Below are 20511 nucleotides of genomic sequence, written 5' to 3'. Positions count from 1 at the left end.
ATAGCATCACCATTTAGACTGAGCAACGCTTGCACTGATCACAGAATGGGAGCTTTTCCCCCCCTTTTAAAACTTGCTTCTCCTGGCAAGCTATTTCATGCCACCTCTGAAATAACAGCAGCGTGCAGTTATGCACCAGAGCTGAAGGAAGAGCCACAGAAAGAGCATCTCATTGCCATGTCCTATCAATTCCCTGTCCTTTCAATACACAAGGTTAAATTACTCCAGAAGCCTCCCCACAGGGCTGCCATTGTCCTCAGTCAGGGCTGGGACACAAAGTGCTCATTCATGTGCACAGCAAACAAGCAGCCAAGGGCCAGTGATCAGCATCCAGGCTCAGTTTGGGTCTTCTGCAAACAGTTTGTAGGAAGATGGCATTTCAATAAACTACATCCATTTTCCAAAGCTTCGATCCTTTCCTAGCACAAACTACTTAGTAGGGAGTCCAGACAAAAACCTAAGACAATGTGAAGAATCACCCCAAAAAAATCATCAGGACCACTCCTTAAAAAGATCTGCTTGCTACAACCACATGCAAAAAGATTTAAGTTTTAATAGTTAGAGAAATACACATTAAGAAAAGTTCAAAACAGCTGACTCTTTCCAAAGACAGTCATACCATGCTTTTGTTTTAGAGTTCCACTTAGTGCTCAGCCTCAGAGCTTGTATTACTTAAAGGGTACAGACACCAAGGTTCCAAAGTGCACTTAAGGCTGTTTACTTCATATCTTCTGGTTAAGGACCCAAGAGTTTTAGAACTCGGGTCTTTTGTTTTGCTTTGCTTTTATTCAACATGTTAGAAATAGAAAAACCAAATGCAGTATGACCAAAATTCAGTGCTGCTGATAACTGGAGACACAAGCCTCACGAACCTCTTCATTGTTTCGCCTTTTCTACTTCAACACTTGCAAGAGCAAAGACTTTGTCTCCAGATCCTGAGGGGGAAGAAACATTTGAGTAAGTATTAGTAGAAATTGTGAATTACCTTATATACAACTTAAATCAAGCAAAACATTTGAGATAAAAAGAAACCAAACCTACATTGTGAAAACTACAACACTTGAGCTAATTTAAAAAAAACCAACCCCACACTGGCTTGCCAAGTCTAGAGCAGCCATGTCCTACTGGGCCTGGCTGGGATGGAGTTCTCTTCCCCCAGCTTCTCTTGTAGAGCTGGGATTTGTGTTTGTAGCTGGAATGGTGTTGGTAACACACCCGCACACACACAGAGCTACTACCAAAGTCCCCTTTTGAACGAGAGGGTTCTCTCACCTTGCTTACACTCGAACGGAGAGCAGAGCTGAAAGGTAGGGCACCCAGACAGTTTACTTGTACCCTGACCTAGTCTGGCACATTCCTGCCATTCACAGCTCTTTCATCCCACTTCTAGCTACTGCTACAGTGAACTGTCATGCTTATTTAATGCCTTTTATAACTGAACTCTTGATCTTGTCGACACAATCAGAGGTATGACAATCATGGCGGGAAGAGTGCTTTAAAGCTGTATTTTGATAATGTGCCACTAACTCCCAAATTCTTTGCATCAGGCAGAGGAAAAGGCTCTCCTGAAGAGAGTCATTAATGCAAAAAAGACCTGTGTTTAATTGTAAGAGCGGCATCTCTGCTTGAGACAGACCATTCAAGCCTTCAGTATGATGGGCACCCTTGGCATTTCGTGGATGTTTGGCATTGGATTTATTTGCTGTGTTACTTTTTCCTCATGGATAGTGGATTAGAGTTTCATTGTTAATAAAATACATATTAACATTTAAAGGCATGAATCTCTTGTTCATATTTTCTCTTTCATAGGAGAACCAGATGTACTTCTATTAATCAGTGTTCAGTGATGCAAAGGAATCAGAAGTTAAGAGAATGAAAACTTACCAAGGTCAGTGGAGACTCTCTCAAACTGGCTCAGGGCTGTACCAGCATTTGTTGACAAAAACATCTCATCATCCCCAGTGAGCTAAATCAAAAAAATGCCACAACTGTGAGGTTGATACCTTAACTGTGCATATTCCCACCATCTACCTGTGCATCTACATGAGCTATGACAGGTTACAGCAATGGTCCATTTGCAGTTTTGAAGTGGCAGTGTTATCTACCATGCTGAAACCTAAACCAAAAAAAACCAAGCTACTTCCCCTAGCACTGAATTTTCCCTCCCTGGTTCCTGTCAGCCCAGGCAGGACAGCATGTGCAGTGTCAGACATACCTCCACATGCAAGCTTCCAGCTGATTTCCAGGGATCATTTTTTATGAAAAGGTCACACTGTACCTGTGCAGCTAAACTATGCCAAGGTGTCAATAACTTTTTTGTCACGTGGTCAGTACAACAATGAACTAAGATCTAAGCTTACTTCCCATCATCTGCTGAGGAAAGCAAAAAAAAGCTGTCACTGCCAGCTTTGACCATGGTAAGAGCCAATGACCTAGAAATGGTTCTCTTCCTTTAAAGTGACATTTCCCCATGTATATTTTACTTTTATGTATGTGCTCTGATGCCTTGTGACAGATGCCCATAAAATATTTACAATAATGAAGCAGTAACCTACATTTGGAAGGTTCAGATATTCTAAGTTAAAAGTCACTCATTTAATTAGCCTCAGATACACATCTTTATTACAGCAAAGCATGTGTGTCAAACTGTTCACAGTCTTTGCACCAGTTTATTTATTAGAAATATAAAAATGAGGTACAGACATTTCAGGATGATGTTGAATGAAGGAAAACATATTACTTACCTGGCTTTGTAAGCAAGCATACAGCTACTCAACGTTTTGCAATACTGTGCAGACAAACATGCAATATTTGCTGTCATTGCTCACATCCAGAGCAGATGTGAAACTACTGTCCTAGCAAGCCCTCTGTGCAGCAGGCTACTGATCATTTTAAAAGATTAAGAGGATAGGTCAGAGTGTGGTGAAGTAGCTTGATACTGTGATCCAAGGAACTCATTCAAGAGGATTAGATACCTTCATGCATTCAGTTCACAATCTTAACTAGCCTTTACATATTTTCAAAACATTTTTTTCCTCTGACAGTCAAGCAATAAAATATTCTGAGGCAAAGCCTTTGCTTTGGAATCTACTTGGACTGCAGCTCCTTTAAGTACTGCACTGGATCTTTTCCATTACATTCCTTCATTTCCTAAAAAAGCTTAAGTATAGAGATACACAGCAACCCATTTTCTTCATATACCATCCACAAAGAGAAATAACTTCTCTTCCTCCCCCTGGTGGCAAACCCAGGACTTTTTCTGCCACTTATGGATCACTGGGGCAACAATCAATTTATCACTCATCTCTCCAATTTCTTTATCTCATACCCAGAGGTAGGTATTATTGACACAATAAAAGTGAAGCTGGATACATGTCAGAAGTCTTGAATAGTTCCTGATGAATTGGTGGTAGTCGGCCAGTAAAAGACTTGTTTTGTAGCTTTCATAAATATGATCACCTTGTACCAGCTGGTGTGTGATTCATGCATACAGCCCACCAAGGGAAACATTTAAAAGTAGAAACAGCCTTACAGAAAGGTACAAAACTATTTGATACATGTTCAGCTTCAGAAAACTTGGCATTTAAATGGAAGGATGTTTATGTAATATAAAAGCAAGCTGCATTTTATTGTTTGCTTATAAAATTGTAATGTCTTGTTTTAATTATTTCTAATTCCTCCTAAATATGCGGAAAACTCTATTCACCTGACTATCACACCAACCCCTTACCTTCTCACCAAGCTTTCTGAGGGCAGTCAGGATTTCCAATTTCTGTTGGGTGTACAAGTCTCGTGGCAACTTCCCAACCATTAAGTCTCTGTCCATCTGCACACCAGGGGGAAAAAAAAGTCAAAATATATAAGCTTCCCATTATTTCACCCAACACAGTGCATGAGAAATGCAACAGCCTAAAAATATCATTAGTAATCATGGACCCACAGCAGTAAGGGACCTCTGTCCTATCTGAGATTTAAAAGATGTCTGTGAAGTTTTTCTGAATGTTCAGCAAATACTCTTTACCCCTAACCTTAACTTACTTGATTTCTCCAAACTTGAATCTCTTTTTATCAAATAATGATAATCATTTAAAATTATGTATTCACACATCACTGGTACATGAAGAAATCACATTTGATTTCACTTTATCCAGATCTTCATTTTAGATCTCTGAAACATCAAGTGAACTCTCCAGCCCTCACTACAATCACAGACTTTCTATTTGCAGTTTCCTCAGTTCACCCTGCTAATCCCATTTTTGCTTTGAAGCAGGAAGATAGAAGATAACTCAAGGAATACACATGGTTGTCCCCATTACCTCAATAAACATTTAAAACTGAACAAATTCTGAAAGAGAACTTCTCCATCTCTTTCAGACTTTACCACCAAGTTTTCCAGCACACTCAGTGCTTTCCTTGCAATCATTACATACTTGAATCAGTCTGGCTCAAATAAACGGGTTTTTTGCAGTAAAACAGAATTCTTCACCTCTGCCAGCCTTGTCCTCAATTGCCTCGGCTGCTTCTTTGCAAACATTCTAATCACTTCTGGAGTTTTAAACGCTTGGCTGATGGCTGCTTGTATTGCCTGCAAGGAAAAGAGCAAGAATGACCAGGACTAACAGGAATCACAAACTACAGCTGCAGGATGAGATTAATGAAGGCTGGAGAGCATCGTTACTATCCTCTGCATAATTTGATACAGCTTTTTTCCATAACCATGGAAGTGAAATTAAAAAAAATATATGACCTTTATGGAGGGCTTAAGGAATCCTCTAATTAGTGTAACTAGACTGAGAAAGAGCTGTGAAACTTTTCATTACTGTCCAGGTCTTAACTTCTACTCATTTCCAACACCTTCCTGATACTAGCACATCACAGTTTTAATGCCCACACTGATGACTACAACTCTTCTAAGGGAAAGCAGAATGTAAATGATGAGGCAAACATCCTACTGTTATTCGAAATCCTCTATGGATTATCAAAATTATCACCATAGTTATCTTTGGACAAATCATGATCTCTCTGAAAACAAGACCCTAGAACATAAAGTTCAGAAAGAACAAACCATTCTCTAATTAAGCATTTGAAAAGAGAGAAGATATATCAGAAGTCTGGAAGTCAACATAAAATGAGACCAATAATATAATATAAATAAATATAAAATATATAAAAATATAGTAATATAATAAAAGAACTTCAAGTCACACAGTCATTCCTAAAGCCTTTTCATCTGGACTAGTATGAATCTGAAACACAAATCAGTAGTAACAGCTACCTTATGCCTTCGAACAAACAGGCATGAACTCTATTTCTCATGATGTGTATTATCCTGGATTGTCCCCCACACCTTTTATATATTGCATTATTTTACGTTATTTTCTAAAATAAGGGATCAGATATATTTAGTATTTTAGGTCCTACAGTGTTATGGCTGTAATTCATCAATGGGTTTTTTTTTCCCTTTTAAAATGAAGACACCTATCCAAGTTTTTTACACATACAGGTATATTAAATTATAAAAAACATTAATTACATAGATCTAGATTTCACATAAAAATTATAGTGAAATGTATCTATTCACTGTTTCATCGACTCCAGGCAGAACATGAACTTTTCCTAGCAACACATCATCCTTACCAGTTGCATCCCACTGAGCTCATCCACCAAAGTCATATCTCCAGACATAATCTTCTTCAGGGAGTCATTGAACTCACTCAGCTGCTCTAGAGTTTCTTTTTTGGTCTCTTCGTACTCATCTGCATCCAATTCCTCTCTGAAGAGGACCCAAGAAGACACATTAATTCACAGGATTTAACCTGAGACATCACATGGAGCGAAGGGCACACCATGGAGCTCGATTCCCCAGGCAGCACTGAGGTGTTCCCATCTCTGCAGACTGCTCTGCTCCGACCCCTTCAGCTCTTATCCAGCCCATGCGTATGTAGTTTGCTTGGGTTTGCACCCCTCCCAGCCACCTGCGTGGTTTGTACAAAGTCACTGATAATAAAAAAGCCCGAATAATAAACAAGATACCTCACACCTGGAGCAGTATTTAAAAGTATTTTTGGATCTCAACAAAAACACGCAGTGAAATTGTCTTGCTCAAAGCTACAGTGAATGAGATTATCTTAGAAGCCTATCTCCTCACCCAAAGCCATCCACTTAGGAATAACTGATTCTGCAGTCTACACCTTGCCCAATTCCCAGAACTGCACTACCACCCCTTAGCAGTTCTAGTTGTTCTTGAAAAAGATACATACTGCTTGGACAAGTTAGAACTAGAGTCAGAGAAAGCATCTAAACACAGGGTGTTTAAATGCAAGTACTAAAACAGATAAAAGCCCAACCTTCTTGATAATTCACTGTCTCAAACTGTATCAACCCACAGAAGACTAATACAAAATCACATGAAAAGTTAGACAAACTAAAAAAGAAAACAATGCAAAAACACCCCAGGCATCCATAATTATAAGATAAACCAAAAGAGCCACAAAAGCTATTTGTTCACTGCTATTAAAAATCCCATAGAAAAATTGTGATTTTTGTGAACAGCTATTAGAAGTTTAAAAGTCACACTGAAATATAACATTCCAAAGAAAATATTGAGTATTTCTGCTTGCATTTTTCTCAGATATATAAAACAATCTTAATAAAGGTTTTTAAAAATAATTTTTACTGACACCAATATCCTACATAATTTAAAAACAGAAAGCCACAGCAAAACACAAAAATAAATACATCCCCCCCACCCCAAGATTTTTGAAAGGTACCACTTTCTTCTGCCAACCACTTAAGAAAAATACTACCATATAAGAGGAAAGCAACTATTTTTATTACCTGCATTCTTCTAGATCTTGAAGTTGCTGCATTAATCTGTCCAACTGCTCCTCCAAGTTTTGTTTTAGTTTACTTGTCTCTGTTGTTCCTCTTGAAGCCATTTTCTGTTTTCACATGAAAATGTTGTTTTTACATGACACTCCTAAGAGAAAGTACATTTTATTGTTTGTACCAACAACTTAAAACATATTTTAAATGTTCTAAATATGAAAATGATGCAATATCTTGCTGATGGAATGTTTAATCACAACACCCGGAGATCCTTGCAGTGGAAATACAGAAATGCCAGGCTGGGTGTACAGGATTATCTTCATAGTAAGAGGCGGTTCACCAGGGAAGTAACTCCAGCACATAAAACCAAGCGAGTGTCAAACCAAGTAGCAATTACTGAAATACAGAGGCCCCGCTATATGAAACAATAGATTCGACTCTTCACCGGCCCCTTGGAACACTACTCAGGAGATAACCCGGGTGCAGCTGTCTGAAGCGCGCCAGCACCGCCGGCAGCACCGCCGGCTGCAGAGAACCAGCGCACGCCAGGGGAACCCCGCGCTCCCCGCGGATCGTCCCGGGGCGGACACAGCGCCGGCGGGCAGCGGGACACCCCGGCCTCACAGCCGGCTCTGAGGGGCCGCGCCACCGCCGGCGGGCGACGAGGAAACGCGGCCCTCCCTCCGTTACGGGCGAGCACGGAGCGCCCAGCGGCCTGCGGGGAGGAGAAGGCGGAACTCGGGCGCTACCCTGGGCCCGCCTGCCCGTTCCCAGGCCAGACTCCAGCCCCGCTCGCCCCCCTCCGCCCGCCCGGCCCCGGGCCCCCTCACCCCTCAGCCGGGCAGGCCGAGTCAGGGCGGGCCCATCCCGGCCCTGCGGCGCCGCTTCCGCCGCGCCCGGGCCAATGAGCGCGTGCGGCCCCGCGAGCCCGGCCGGGCGGGGACAGCGCGGGCGGGCAGCGGGGACAGCGCCGAGGGTGAGCGGGGCCGGGGAGCGGGGCCCAGCGGGGCCGGGCGGCGGCGGCGGCGGCGGGGGGAACTCACTGGGCGGGCCCGGACCCCCGTGCAGGCCCCCGGGGGCGGGGAGCTGCGGGAGGGTGTAACTGAAGCGTCCAGCGACGCCCACATCATACTTGTATTCTATATATATAGCGATATATAAACATATTTGACAGATATTTGCCTCAAACATAAATGAGATTGAGCAAAGCATCCTTACCTGCTTATCCCCGGAAGCTGCGTGGCAAGTTGGGCTCCAGAGCCATCCTAAGACCTGCTGTAGGAATATTTTGATGTCTTTTAGCGCAAATACATGTCCAGTCCAGCTAAGCACGAGCAGGACTGTGATCAGTACATACTAAAAAGCCACACTGAAATATAACACTTCAAATAAAATACTGGATTGGGTGGGATTATGTAAAAGCATGATGAGATTACATGTAAGCATGTATGTTAGGAGTACATCAGAGGGCACTTCATTTTTCCTTCAGAAGTGAAAATTGTCCAGGATGTATGTCCTACACTTACAGAAAACCTCAATGAGGGCCATTTTACTTTTATTATACAATAAGAATAGGCCTAGTTCCATTGGGCTGGGCTTTGATCATCCCTGGACCTTGACTTTTTTACCTGTCCTGGGATGCGCAAATTGCATAGCTTTTCCAAAAAATTCAGAGCTGTGTGAAGGTGGTTCCATAGAAAGCAGATCCCAGCTCTGATGGTGCTGTGGTGGTTATAAGATGAGATAACAGTGAAGGCAATCATGTCACTGATTACCTCTGATGTCACATACCTCTCATTTCCTCCATTCCCCACATCAACCATGCAGCTGTTTTCTGTGCAAACAGTGCTACACAGAGGGTGTCAGTGCAAATTAGGAGACTGGGGGGATGTGGAAACTATTAAATTCTATGTATACTCTCGATATGGAATGCTGCAAGGTGAGTTTATGAGGTAATGATTGTCTGTTTCTGTAAACTGTAAAATAAGCAGCATGGAGAGGGACATTTGACTAACTCCCGAAAAGGCACTCTATATTTTCCTCCTAAAATTTTCTCCTTTTTTTGTACTTTTTTTTTTTTTTAAGGAAAAGATCAACCTTTTTTCAGTTCTGCAGCATGAGTTACTCTGTTGAAAGTACGATTTGTGCAGTACAAAGGCAGTCTAATTCCTCTCCTCCCTGTTCCCATAGTAACTCTCCTAGCCACGCCTCTGTGAAGGCTGCATTTCAAGTACCACCAGCCCTTCCACTGCTGAGCTACTCTGCAGTAGTAAAGGATATTTTTAAAGTTTGTGAAACTCTTGAAAGCACAGAAAAGTACTAACACTTACAAAAGACGAAGCCTTGCAAGAGTTCCTTTTATCTGCGGGCTGTTTGATGTTAGAACACAGTCACTGTTACAAGGTTTGGCTGTGATGGTGTCTCAGCGCTGTGGCTGCTGTGAACATCACTCAGCCTCTCTGTAAGGGAGACAGAATGTGAGGGTGACCTTGTGGGATTTTTCCAGCTGGCGATGTTGCTGTAGAAACAATGGCAGATAATTCTGTGCTCCTCAGGATGTCTCGGACATCTTGCAAACAGCAGCAGCAAGAGAATGGCCCATCGTGGTTCTCCTTTGTTAGGCCAGGCTGTGGGAAAACATCTTGGCAAGCCAGAATATTCTCAGGAAAGAACAGAGAAGCAAAAATGTGTGTGAGGAGAAAGTGAAATGTGAGGAGAAGTTAAATGATGAATAGTGAAATTTCCTTGTTTTCAGCAATTCTTAAGCAGCCTTCTGAAACTGAAGCTCAGAATTGGAACAGAGCTGTGGTATTTTAGAAAAGGGGAAAAACCCCAGTATTTAATTGCAGCTTTTACTAAATTTCTGTTAATTCTCTATTCTTCTCTCACCTTTTCCGCTGGTACACTTAACACTTGCTGCAACACAAAGCAGACTGACTTTTCTCATGTTTAGTCCATAGCCCTCTCTTCCCACATACCATGCTGAATTATATAAATTACCCCTCTTTGGATTTTGTATTTCAGAAAATGTAAGTAAATCCTGAATGAAGAAGTGTTGACGCTGTTTTCCTCCAAAATTTAATACAATGTAATATGTGGCATATTATTATATAACATTATATATATATATATATATATAAAATATTGATTTTATAGATCATGCTGGAAAGGCTCACTGCAATTTAGAGAGGCAAGACTAGGAACGGTCAAAGGATGTTCTATTTCTCCCTGTAAGCACTAGAAGGAAGTTACTTAACAAGGAAGTTCCCTGCCCACATGTCTCTTGGCAGTTGATTGGCACTGGCATCTTAAAAAAGGTGCAAAGTTCTAATAAAGTGTGTCCTGCAATCAGGACAGATAATCTCTCCACGTGAAGTTTAAAAGCATGAGCTGCTTTTCTTCACAGTGGGCCGTACGCCATCCTCTCTGGGCAAGCAGCCTCTTTGCAGTGATTTCATATTTTAATCACTTAAAATTTGGACAATAAAGTGTCACATAAACAATCACAGGCCAGGTATTGGTAGAAGAAAAATACAGCATTCAATTGGATCTTGAAATTTTATCTTCTGCTTAGTGGCAGCACAAGTAAGTAACTATAGCTCTTTCTTAATCCCATTTCTTGTAGTGGCTGGTACCTGGCACCAACATTCTCCACTTGGCTCCGTGGCTGTGAGGAATGGCTATGGAAGATCCTGACAGGAAGACTGAAGTGGTACTGCTGGCCTGTGGGTCCTTCAATCCCATCACCAACATGCACCTGAGGCTCTTTGAGCTGGCTAAAGACTACTTCCATGAAACAGGTAGGATGGTAATTTATATCACTCAGAATAGCTTTGATAACCAGACACTTATATGTTAAGGTGAATATTTTGTGTCTATGAATGCCTGTTTTACAGGGACAGATATTTTTGCAGATGCTAATTAGATATTGAAGCTGGTATCTGTTTATGTCATATACAAAACCATGTAGGTCATTATGAGAGAACTCGCATATGTGTTGCTTATTACTGATTTTAATGAGCTAAAGCACGGGTTTTATGGTTTATGGAAATATATTTTACTGACTCTTTCCTTGTGCTGCCCTGACAGTGCGGAGCGTCCTGTATTTTTCCACAGGGCTGGCTATCAGCTGCCATTGCGCTGGATAATGGTTATGTCACAAGGTTAAATACAATGCAGGGGAAGTAACATCTGCTCAACCACTTCTCATGTTCTTGTGTGATGTGTTTTTTTCCACAGGAAAATACAAAGTAATCAAAGGCATCATTTCACCAGTGGGTGATGCATATAAGAAGAAAGGTCTGATCAGTGCGAATCACCGAGTGACTATGGCAAAACTGGCTACAAAAAACTCAGATTGGGTGGAAGTCGATGATTGGGAAAGCTGCCAGAGCGAGTGGTTGGAAACGCTAAAAGTTTTAAGGTATTCTTCAGCCCACCTCTAAAAAGTCTCATGAACCTATAGAAAGATTAGGAATGGTGTTAATGCTAACGAGTTGGGATAATTGCAGGCTAACCCCACATCATATGGATAGACTCACTGAATTCAAAAGTACTATTGATATGAACATTGAAAATGAAAGATTGCATCATTAGTCCTAAACATACCAAAAATGAGCCTGTGAACAACTTTTAGGATACATCATTTCTTAGGCATTATTCAATTTTTGTGCTGAAAGGATATTCTTGGGGAAGAGCAGAGACTAGAACAGGGCAGACATGCTACACAAGTTTCCCTCCTTTGACCCTGATTGTGTTGTGCTGTCCATTTGTGTATTTAAAGACTGGCATGAGAATTGTCTGAAGGAGTATTTTCTGAGTATTATGTTTTTGCTCTTTCAGTCATTGCTACTTCACTGAGGTTCTTATTATTAAAATGAATTTTTATTAAAGAAAGAAACAAACCAACCTTGTTGTTGTTGCTTTGAAATCTTTTCACTTTGACCACCACATGACCAAGCTCTAACAAGTCCCTGTTTCTGCAGATCAGCTCTTGGTAGGCCTGTCTGTGAAAGTACTGCAGGAAGAAGTAGAGACAGGTTCTTTAGTAGGCCGTACTATCAGAATTTTCTCCTACATCTCTGAAATACCTAAAATACATCTTTTTTTGCAGGTATCATCATCAAAAACTTTTATCTGCTGACGTCACTAATAGTCTGCAGGATGCTGTACCCGTAACAAAGCTGGGACGGAAGAGAAAACAGCAACCAAATAGGCATGAGCCCATTAAAAAGAAAAATCAGAGTCCAGTTGTAAAAAGTTAAGTCTGTTTGTAAATGAAATGGTTAATGATCCTTGTTATTTCAAGCAAATTGCACTGATGAGTAACTTTTATGGTAGCTCTTGGTTCTGATGTCACTCAGTAACTTTATTCCCTTAGATTCTCAGCATAAGGCATTAGATCCCTTTAATGAAGGGACTCCCATAACCTTTATTTGGAAAAATCCTGTACTGAGGCTACTAATTATCAATTATATACTCTGAATCTTTTTTAAAATTTCATTCCCTCGTCTCAACCAAAGATACAGAGAGAGAGCGCCAAGAAATTAGATGTCCCTGTCAAGTTTGCTAACATCTGGTGGCCTAAACCAAGCCCTATTTCTCACTTAATTTTCTCTTTAAGGTGTCCCACAGGTTAAACTGCTTTGTGGCAGTGACATGCTGGAATCTTTTGGGATCCCCAATCTGTGGAAGTTGGAGGACATCACCGAAATTGTGGAGAAACATGGCCTTGTGTGTATCAGTAGGGCTGGAAACAATGTTCAGAAATTCATCTATGAATCTGATATTTTGTGGAAACATAAGAATAACATTCACCTTGTGGAAGAATGGATCACAAATGATATTTCCTCCACCAAGATCCGGAGAGCCCTGCGGAGGGGTCAGAGCATTCGTTACCTGGTGCCTGACGTAGTTCGGGCATATATCGAGAAGAACGAGCTGTACAGCCCGGAGAGCGAGGACAGGAATGCTGGGGTGGTCTTGGCTCCCTTACAGAAACATGCAAGTGACTCCAAGAACTCATAGGCACTAAACAACTAACTTACTGTCTGCTGTGTAAAAAAACTACATTTCAGTACAGGAAAGTGTGTTTTCTAGGGGTTGGTTTGGGGTTTTTCTTAGGCAAATAGCGGGCTAATTCTGTACATCTGTAGTTACTGATGAGGTTTTTTGCACTCAGCAATTGGACCTACACAACCTTTTCCAAGTCCAATAATTTCCAGGATTTTCACATTTAAACGTTTTGTCCCAGTGCATTGAAGTGAGTATAAGAATTCACATCGGCATATGAAAACTGCAAATGTTTAAGCAAAACAAATGAAAATGTTCTGATTAGTTTTAACTCAAACTGCTCTGCTGTTTATAAAACAGTTACACAAATATTTTTAATAACTTACAGTGTCTTAACAAAATTATCTGGTTTCAAGATGTACCATTTACTTAGAGTAAATCCATGTAATTTTGGTGGTTTTTTTTTTTTTAATTGTCAGTGTGTGATTCACCTCAAAAAAATTATTTAGCTCTATCCTGGAAGGGAAGAATTTCTTCTTGGCTGAAGTGGTGCTAGGTACACCATGCTTTGAGCTGCTTGCCTTTGAGATATGCAGCTGCTTGTTTGCTGTCATGCAATTTGCTTCCTGAAATGTCTTGGGCTTTACTTTTCCGTTGATATTTCCAGGGCTGTAATGTTAAGCTCAGTATTGTTTCTGATGGAAGGACAAACCTACCTCAGAAACTGGTTTAAAGCCATTGATTTAATAGATAGAAATTAAAAAGTGTCATTGCACTGATTCTCAGACACTTGTGTCTTTATTACAAATAATACGTTTATTTCAAATAATAAAATATCTTTTACTTTTGAGTCATAAATAGAATATAATTATATATAGCCAGAATTGTTTTCTGTTACTGAAGTTGAGAGAAAATGGTAGGATATCAATAGTGATCATAAATGAAATATTTTTCTTTGCCAGAAATCTGGTTTTGAATCTAACAGTACATTGTCTGCATTATGTGAACATAAACTAGAGAGGCACTGTGACTGTTGTGGTGATAGAATTCTACCTCCCTTTATTTGCTGCTATCCCATTTTTGCTTGGATTATGTGCCTTATTAAGAATGCCAAGGTTTGCAAGCCACTTTCTCATGGGTCAACAGCTCTTTCATGGGATCTCCACAAGATGACTCTGGTCACGTTTTTCAGATCAACAAATCCAGCTGAATGTGAGACTCTCCAGGCAGGTGGCCAAGATGCTGTTGGGCAAGTCTAGAACCAGGGACACGTTCCACAGTCATGACTGACTGCTTGGTATGGATCCTTTGTTTTACTGGTGGGATCCAGGAACCTGCCTGTTAACAACACTAGAAGTAACTGCACACTGGCCATCTCCTGTTCAATCAGTTATAAACACCAGCACCACAATCAGTGCTGGGGCAGAACAAGGATGTCAGACAGGTAGAAGTTTCAGGAGTGGACTCTTGTCAGACCTTAAAGAGAACACGGGGCCCTTGCACCTCACGTGTCATTTAGACCCAAAATATTTTATTAATGCTGCTACAGCAGCAGGACCCACCTGGTCTGCTTCTGTAATGAGGCCACATCCCTAAGGGAATGTGTTAGATGTGCGGTGCTTCACAGCAACTAGGATGGAAATGGAAAACATATTTCCACAAAAATAAAATAAGAAATCTGAAGGGAGAAAGAAATGAACTTTCTCACATCTGAACTTTCAGTTGTGGCCAGGACAAGAAGCAGTTCTTAGAAGCTCCATAGGCAATTCTGTGGCTGAAGCTTGGAAGAGTACCCCTAGTGCCCTTTAGAGGTCTTTGTGTGAGGTTTGAGTACTGATTTACAGAAAGAAGGCCCACACCCCAGATTATCTACATAATTTAAATTAAAATGTTATATATGGGCTTTGACACAGGATTTACCAAGTACTGACTTCTCTTTGCTTGCCAGAGCCAGTAGTATTGCAACAATGCTTTACTACCATAACCTCGTAACACCAAATTGTGGGTGAAATGTTACTATTTGAGTCCAGAGGAAACAGTAATTTTCCTTTCTCGGTGCCATTCCTGGTTTAGTGTAGGTTGGAGAACAATATCCAGCTGCAAACAGGAAACAAGTTTTGATGTCCTGAGTTCCTACTCGCATGATTCTGTGAGTCATATGGGTCAAACTGCCAGCTCTGAAAACAGAGCTAACGTTTGGGGAAACCTCCCTGCAAAATACTATCCTTCAGCCTAACACAAGTCAGTAAATAAATAAATGTAGTAGGTATAGGCGTGTTTCCTCACCTCTAAATCCCTTATTTCCTCACTTACAGATTCCCTATGTCCTTTCTCTTCAAAGTCAAGCATTTTTTATTCACTTTTCAAAACACATTGCTGGGTCATCAGGGATTTCTATCACTTCTTTGCTGAAGGTAAATTCCAACACTGAAGGTTATCTGCTGTATCATGTTCTCCACTGCCTGTGTGCTCTGCCACAATGTGTAGCATCTAATAAAGCATCAGTGGGAACAGCTCCTGTATCAGCTCTCCTTTATGTGTCAAGAACAGAAAGCAAAGGCAGGAGCTACATCTCCTATATACACAAGATTACTTTTTGAATTCTGCTTACTATTTACTCCAGACATAAACCAACACGATACAATTCTTATCTCTGTGTCATAGGTATTGCTTTAAAATTTGTTGATATAATACAATCCACAGTTTAACAGTCAATCCGTGTCTGTTCAAGTATAGCATGTCTTTACAGGGGTACATCACCTTTTCAACAAACATCTGGATTTCAGATCATAAAGCCCCAGATCTAATAAACATCCAGGAAATCTTAGTAACAACAAAATCAGTCCCTTTAAAGCATACAAGACAGACATAAATGGTTTAAACCTGGTTTTGGCTTGCATTGTCACTCTTGAGCTATTAACATTTGCTCCACACAAAGATTTCAGACACAGTGAACTTTTCCCTCCAACGCAGCTGAAGCCATTCTACAAATACCCTCTCACCCACTGGCTCAGCAGCAGCACCCTTCCCCTCCAGCAGAAAGGTCCAGGGGTGTAATCCCACCCACAGGCTGCCTTATAAAAGGCCTGGCTAGAAAACTACATTTGTATTTTTGACTGGATCTTCCTTCTACTGTCTGCAATGCCTGTGGATTTTAGTGGAACCTGGAACCTTGTCAGCAATGACAACTTTGAAGGTTATATGGTGGCCTTAGGTAGGTGAAAATACTTGATTCTGTCCTTCCTGCCTTCTCCCATAAGGGTCTTCTTGAATTTGAAGGACTGCCCTTCATTTCACCCTATTTAAGGCATAGAGTGCAGAGAGTTCTTGTTAATTCTTTCATTGCCTTTCCTCTGAAGAAGGATGAGAGTAGGCATTAACCTCTTGCTAAGTGGGGGTTAAGTCTGACACCAAGCTAGGTGTCTCTGTGGGGGAAGCCAGCTCTCTCCAGGAGTCTTCTGACTCAAAGTCCTGGAAATCCTGCATAAGAATTGTGCAACAATTGAGTAAACTGGTTTTCAAAGAGTAGAAAGTACAAGAGGACAACTTAATCTGTGTAACATGGAGCTTTAAACAAAACGAAGGGTTCCAATAAAACAAAAAAATGCTGCATAGCAGTAAGGTCAAACTACCTAAGAAATGCTTCTGTTAGTAATAAAGGTTCAGTCCTGGCTGCCAGAATGGCTGGTGATAAATACAACTCTGACATTTTTGCCTCCTGTCCAAGGTATTGACTTTGCAACACGCAAAATAGCAAAAATGCTGAAGCCTCAGAAAGTGATCAAACAAGATGGTGATTCGTTCTATATCCATACCACTAGCACATTCAGAGATTACTTGCTTGAATTCAAAGTTGGAGAAGAGTTTGAGGAAGATAATAAAGGCTTGGATAACAGAAAATGCAAGGTAAGAGCAAATATATAAGAGGCTGAGAAAATTAAGATGCCACGATCAATCCAGATACTTGAGCAGAAATTGTTTCAAGAATAATATTTGTAGTGCAAGACAGCAGTAGAAGCCTGAATTACAGACAAAGAGAGTCACTTTCACTCAGGAGTAACATCTAGGTCCTTTTTTATCCAGGAAAATGCACATTTTCTACAAGTATTTTGCACAACTGAGACAGACATGCAGAAACACTTTTTTGTTCCCTGTTCTACAGAGCCGTGTTACCTGGGAAAACGACAAACTTGTCTGTGTGCAGACTGGTGAGAAGAAGAACAGGGGCTGGACTCACTGGCTTGAAGGGGATGACCTCCACCTGGTATTGACAGATTTCTACTACTTATATCTCTGTATGGCAAAAATTAGGTTTATAATGTGGTCATGGTGTGCACAAGTCTTCTAGCTCTGTAGGATGTGTAATGGATGGTACATAGTGAGCACATACTGCCTTGAAACAGCTCCATTGTTTCACTGTAATGTGTAGATAAATTTGGAATGTTAAGCATAAGTTACTAGCATGGCCAGAGCAGTGGCAAAGGACCTATGTTCAGTTTTGGAAGCAGTTCCTTTGATTACTATATATATCTATACCCTTGTTGGGTTTTTTTGGTTTATATTTGTTTGTTTGTTTTTTGTTTTGTTTTTTAGGAGCTTCGTTGTGAGAATCAAGTATGTAAACAGGTCTTCAAGAGAGCTTGAATCTGTGTGGTGTGCTGGGTCCTGCGTGCAGGGACAGCTCTGCACAGGAGCCTCATGTCCAGCGAGGGCTCTATGGACAAGAACTGACTCCTGTACCTAATGGTCTGAAGTTTCTGGCTCAGGAAATAAGTCTGCTGTTGCCAGTGTTAAACGTCTGATTTTTGCTAATAAACGCACCAAACCAAACTAATCTCAAGTACCTTGCTATTGAACATGTTTTACTGGAGGAAAAAGCCCAACCCAAAACATAAGTGATGAGGCCTGGGTCTCTAAGTAATCAGAAGTCAATTAACACAAGAAAACCTGCCAATTCTAAGAGGCATGTCAACATCAAACAAAACAGGGGAAGTTGGGTGCTGATAGAGAGGGGAAGATAACAAATAATGAAGCAAGCAACAAAAGGTATGGATTTATTTTTCAAAATGCTTCTCTTTAAGATGTAGATCACTACTTTACTTGCTTGTCGTATACATTGTAGTGTGAGGCCCCATATTGTGCCATAGCTGATTTGTTCTCAAAAATAATTAAGTTGATCTTACCAGAGGAAACCAGCCTGTGGGCAAATCCCAGAACCATGAATATGGGTCCGAATGATCCACAGAGATTCCAGTCTGCAAAATAATTGAATTCTGTAAGCACAGAGGGAAAAAAATGCTGCTTTAGTTAAGCTTTATTTGGATACAACTGTTACATTAAATTAAATGTTTTTCTTTATGACCGTGTGCAATATTGCATAGAAAAGTAGGGTTTTTTTCCTTGTGTGAACAGATAAGTTGTCAGATAAAGTAGGTAGTTACAAATGACATGAGTTGTTGCATATTCCTGGTTGCATATTCTTGAAGAACTGTATTTTAAGCTTAGTACCTTAATTACTTCACATAAAAAAAATAACCCCTGACATTTTGAAACAACTAGCACCACCTTTCTGATACCTCTTATCAGTTCAAAATGCTTAAAGCCACCATCAGAGTCAGACAACATCTGTTGAAGCAGGAAGGGCTTTTGGTTAGATTGACCCCCTCCTCTAATTACTAGACCTATATAAATTTAAGCTGGTTTCCAAAATAAAAATAAAAGAACTAGTAGTCTTTATACAGTTAGGGAAATGTGGGGACTAGCAGTAAATGCCTGGTGTTTATGCTATGGCTCCTGACAGCGCCTTCCTTCTGAAACTGAGTGGTTTTATTTGCTTGAAAACAAAATTGCCGTTAGAGTGTTGTGTTAGTAGAAACCACAAATTCGGGCAGCAGCCCCGATCGCATCCGTTTATAAAATGCAGCTGCAGGCAGAGTTTTCTGCGCCACCGGATGGCGCCTCTGCAACGTGCTGCACCTTCCCTGAGCTGGCGCAGGTCCTCAGCGTGCAAAGGGCTCACGGGTTAAACAGCGCAGATACTCCCAAACCCACTGCTTCCAAGCCCTGCTCTCCGGTAAAAGCGGTGTGGGAAGCAATACAGAAAGGCACTAATGACCTTGAAGGACACGAACAGAACTCCCCAGAGAAACACTTGAAGAGTTTTATTCAAAGGTGTTTCAGATCACTGCAATTACCTTAAAAAAATCCCAAGGAGATAAACACAAAATGAAGTGTAATCTAAAAACCAAAGGTAACAATATACATCTATTCTATAAAAAGACTGGCAATATATATTATGATCCAATTATTGGTTTCCTTTCTGAGCACCCTGGTTAAGTCATCAAAATATTTTGTTCAAAAAAAATTTAGATCAATAAAGTACATTAAAGATGTATATCAAAACACAAGACCAAATACCCTACCTACTCATCTATGCATTAAAAAAATTGATCAATTCTATTGCTATATAATTATTTGCAGTGTGCATGAAAATATGTCCTAATTGCTCATACAGATCAGTTTGGTTCCATCTTAACAACATCCTGTTGTCCTGCTTTTACGGGATTCTTTCCCTTGCTGACTCAAATCACACTGCCCCGTGCACAGCTCACTTATTATTAGTGACTGTTCATCCTGGGCTAAAAACTTGCTGATGCAACTCTCGATTCGCTTATCCTTTGCCAAAAGAGCAACATTCAAAAATCCTTCTCTTTCATCTACATGTATTATAACTCAAACAAGCTGAGCTGGGGGTGAGCCTCCAATGTACTTACCCGGCCAGTTTGTTCCATAGCTGAGTTTCATTTTGAGTGTGAGGGAAAAGATTAATATTTTCCTGAAACATACTATTTTGTGGTATAATGAGGGAATTAGGTGCAGAAAAGTTCATAATAAAGAAAAAAAAAAAAACTATTTCATGTTCGAACTATACTTAGAAAAGGCCGAGGCCAAGTGCTCAACGGGGTCTTAGCATCTTATTCTTTCCTTGGTATGTTACTCAGCTTGCAATAATTAGATTTAGATCCTGCGTATTCTCGATCACTCGTCACTGAGAAGGGGTTAACATTTACGGACCCATTGGAGAGGGAAGGCTTCAGCACCTTGACCCTCCCTGGGATAGCAGCGTCCCTGAGCGGCAGCTGCCCCCTTCCCGCCCCTCCTAGACCCTACACGGACCCCGGCCCCCTCAGGAGCCCCGCGGCCGCCCCTGCCCAGCCCGCTGCCGGCCCCGGGCCCGCCTTTGCCGGCCCCCTCAGGAGCCCCGCGGCCGCCCCTGCCCAGCCCGCTGCCGGCCCCCTCAGGAGCCCCGCGGCCGCCCCTGCCCAGCCCGCCTTTGCCGGCCCCCTCAGGAGCCCCGCGGCCGCCCCTGCCCAGCCCGCCTTTGCCGGCCCCCTCAGGAGCCCCGCGGCCGCCCCTGCCCAGCCCGCTGCCGGCCCCCTCAGGAGCCCCGCGGCCGCCCCTGCCCAGCCCGCCTTTGCCGGCCCCCTCAGGAGCCCCGCGGCCGCCCCTGCCCAGCCCGCCTTTGCCGGCCCCCTCAGGAGCCCCGCGGCCGCCCCTGCCCAGCCCGCTGCCGGCCCCCTCAGGAGCCCCGCGGCCGCCCCTGCCCAGCCCGCCTTTGCCGGCCCCCTCAGGAGCCCCGCGGCCGCCCCTGCCCAGCCCGCCTTTGCCGGC

At 41.8% G+C, this 20511-nt stretch overlaps 3 protein-coding genes across 6 annotated transcripts; 2 read left to right on the top strand and 1 right to left on the bottom strand.

Moving 5' to 3' along the window:
- Nucleotides 1-533: 533 nt before the first annotated feature.
- On the bottom strand, nucleotides 534-19956 carry LZIC (leucine zipper and CTNNBIP1 domain containing). Of its 2 annotated transcripts, XM_048326029.1 has the most exons (11): nucleotides 19614-19956; nucleotides 18024-18095; nucleotides 11738-11845; nucleotides 9159-9287; nucleotides 8047-8103; nucleotides 6838-6979; nucleotides 5638-5773; nucleotides 4487-4585; nucleotides 3731-3826; nucleotides 1885-1966; nucleotides 534-935 (listed from the first exon to the last, which is right to left on the bottom strand). In XM_048326029.1, the coding sequence occupies exons 6-11, from the start codon at nucleotides 6936-6938 to the stop codon at nucleotides 877-879; spliced, it is 573 nt and encodes a 190-aa protein (XP_048181986.1). In that variant the 5' UTR covers nucleotides 6939-6979; nucleotides 8047-8103; nucleotides 9159-9287; nucleotides 11738-11845; nucleotides 18024-18095; nucleotides 19614-19956; the 3' UTR covers nucleotides 534-876. The 2 variants fall into 2 exon arrangements, with proteins under 2 accessions (XP_048181986.1, XP_048181985.1); XM_048326028.1 differs by lacking the exons at nucleotides 8047-8103; nucleotides 9159-9287; nucleotides 11738-11845; nucleotides 18024-18095; nucleotides 19614-19956 and adding an exon at nucleotides 7659-7763.
- On the top strand, nucleotides 7701-13620 carry NMNAT1 (nicotinamide nucleotide adenylyltransferase 1). Of its 3 annotated transcripts, none has more exons than XM_048326025.1 (5): nucleotides 7701-7804; nucleotides 10454-10628; nucleotides 11068-11251; nucleotides 11942-12087; nucleotides 12452-13620. In XM_048326025.1, exons 2-5 carry the CDS (start codon nucleotides 10505-10507, stop codon nucleotides 12853-12855), a joined length of 858 nt encoding a protein of 285 aa, XP_048181982.1. In that variant the 5' UTR covers nucleotides 7701-7804; nucleotides 10454-10504; the 3' UTR covers nucleotides 12856-13620. The 3 variants fall into 3 exon arrangements, with proteins under 3 accessions (XP_048181982.1, XP_048181983.1, XP_048181984.1); XM_048326026.1 differs by having other exon boundaries at nucleotides 12463-12627; XM_048326027.1 differs by lacking the exon at nucleotides 11942-12087 and having other exon boundaries at nucleotides 12452-12627.
- Nucleotides 15913-17680, top strand: RBP7 (retinol binding protein 7). The gene is made up of 4 exons (XM_048326030.1): nucleotides 15913-16054; nucleotides 16568-16746; nucleotides 17003-17104; nucleotides 17434-17680. Exons 1-4 carry the CDS (start codon nucleotides 15982-15984, stop codon nucleotides 17482-17484), a joined length of 405 nt encoding a protein of 134 aa, XP_048181987.1. The 5' UTR covers nucleotides 15913-15981; the 3' UTR covers nucleotides 17485-17680.
- Nucleotides 19957-20511: the final 555 nt, after the last annotated feature.

This window comes from Corvus hawaiiensis, chromosome 22, assembly GCF_020740725.1.
Source record: "Corvus hawaiiensis isolate bCorHaw1 chromosome 22, bCorHaw1.pri.cur, whole genome shotgun sequence".
Classification (NCBI taxonomy): domain Eukaryota; kingdom Metazoa; phylum Chordata; class Aves; order Passeriformes; family Corvidae; genus Corvus; species Corvus hawaiiensis.
The sequence above is the reverse complement of the archived record's forward strand: the minus strand, read 5'-3'. Positions and strand labels throughout refer to the sequence as shown.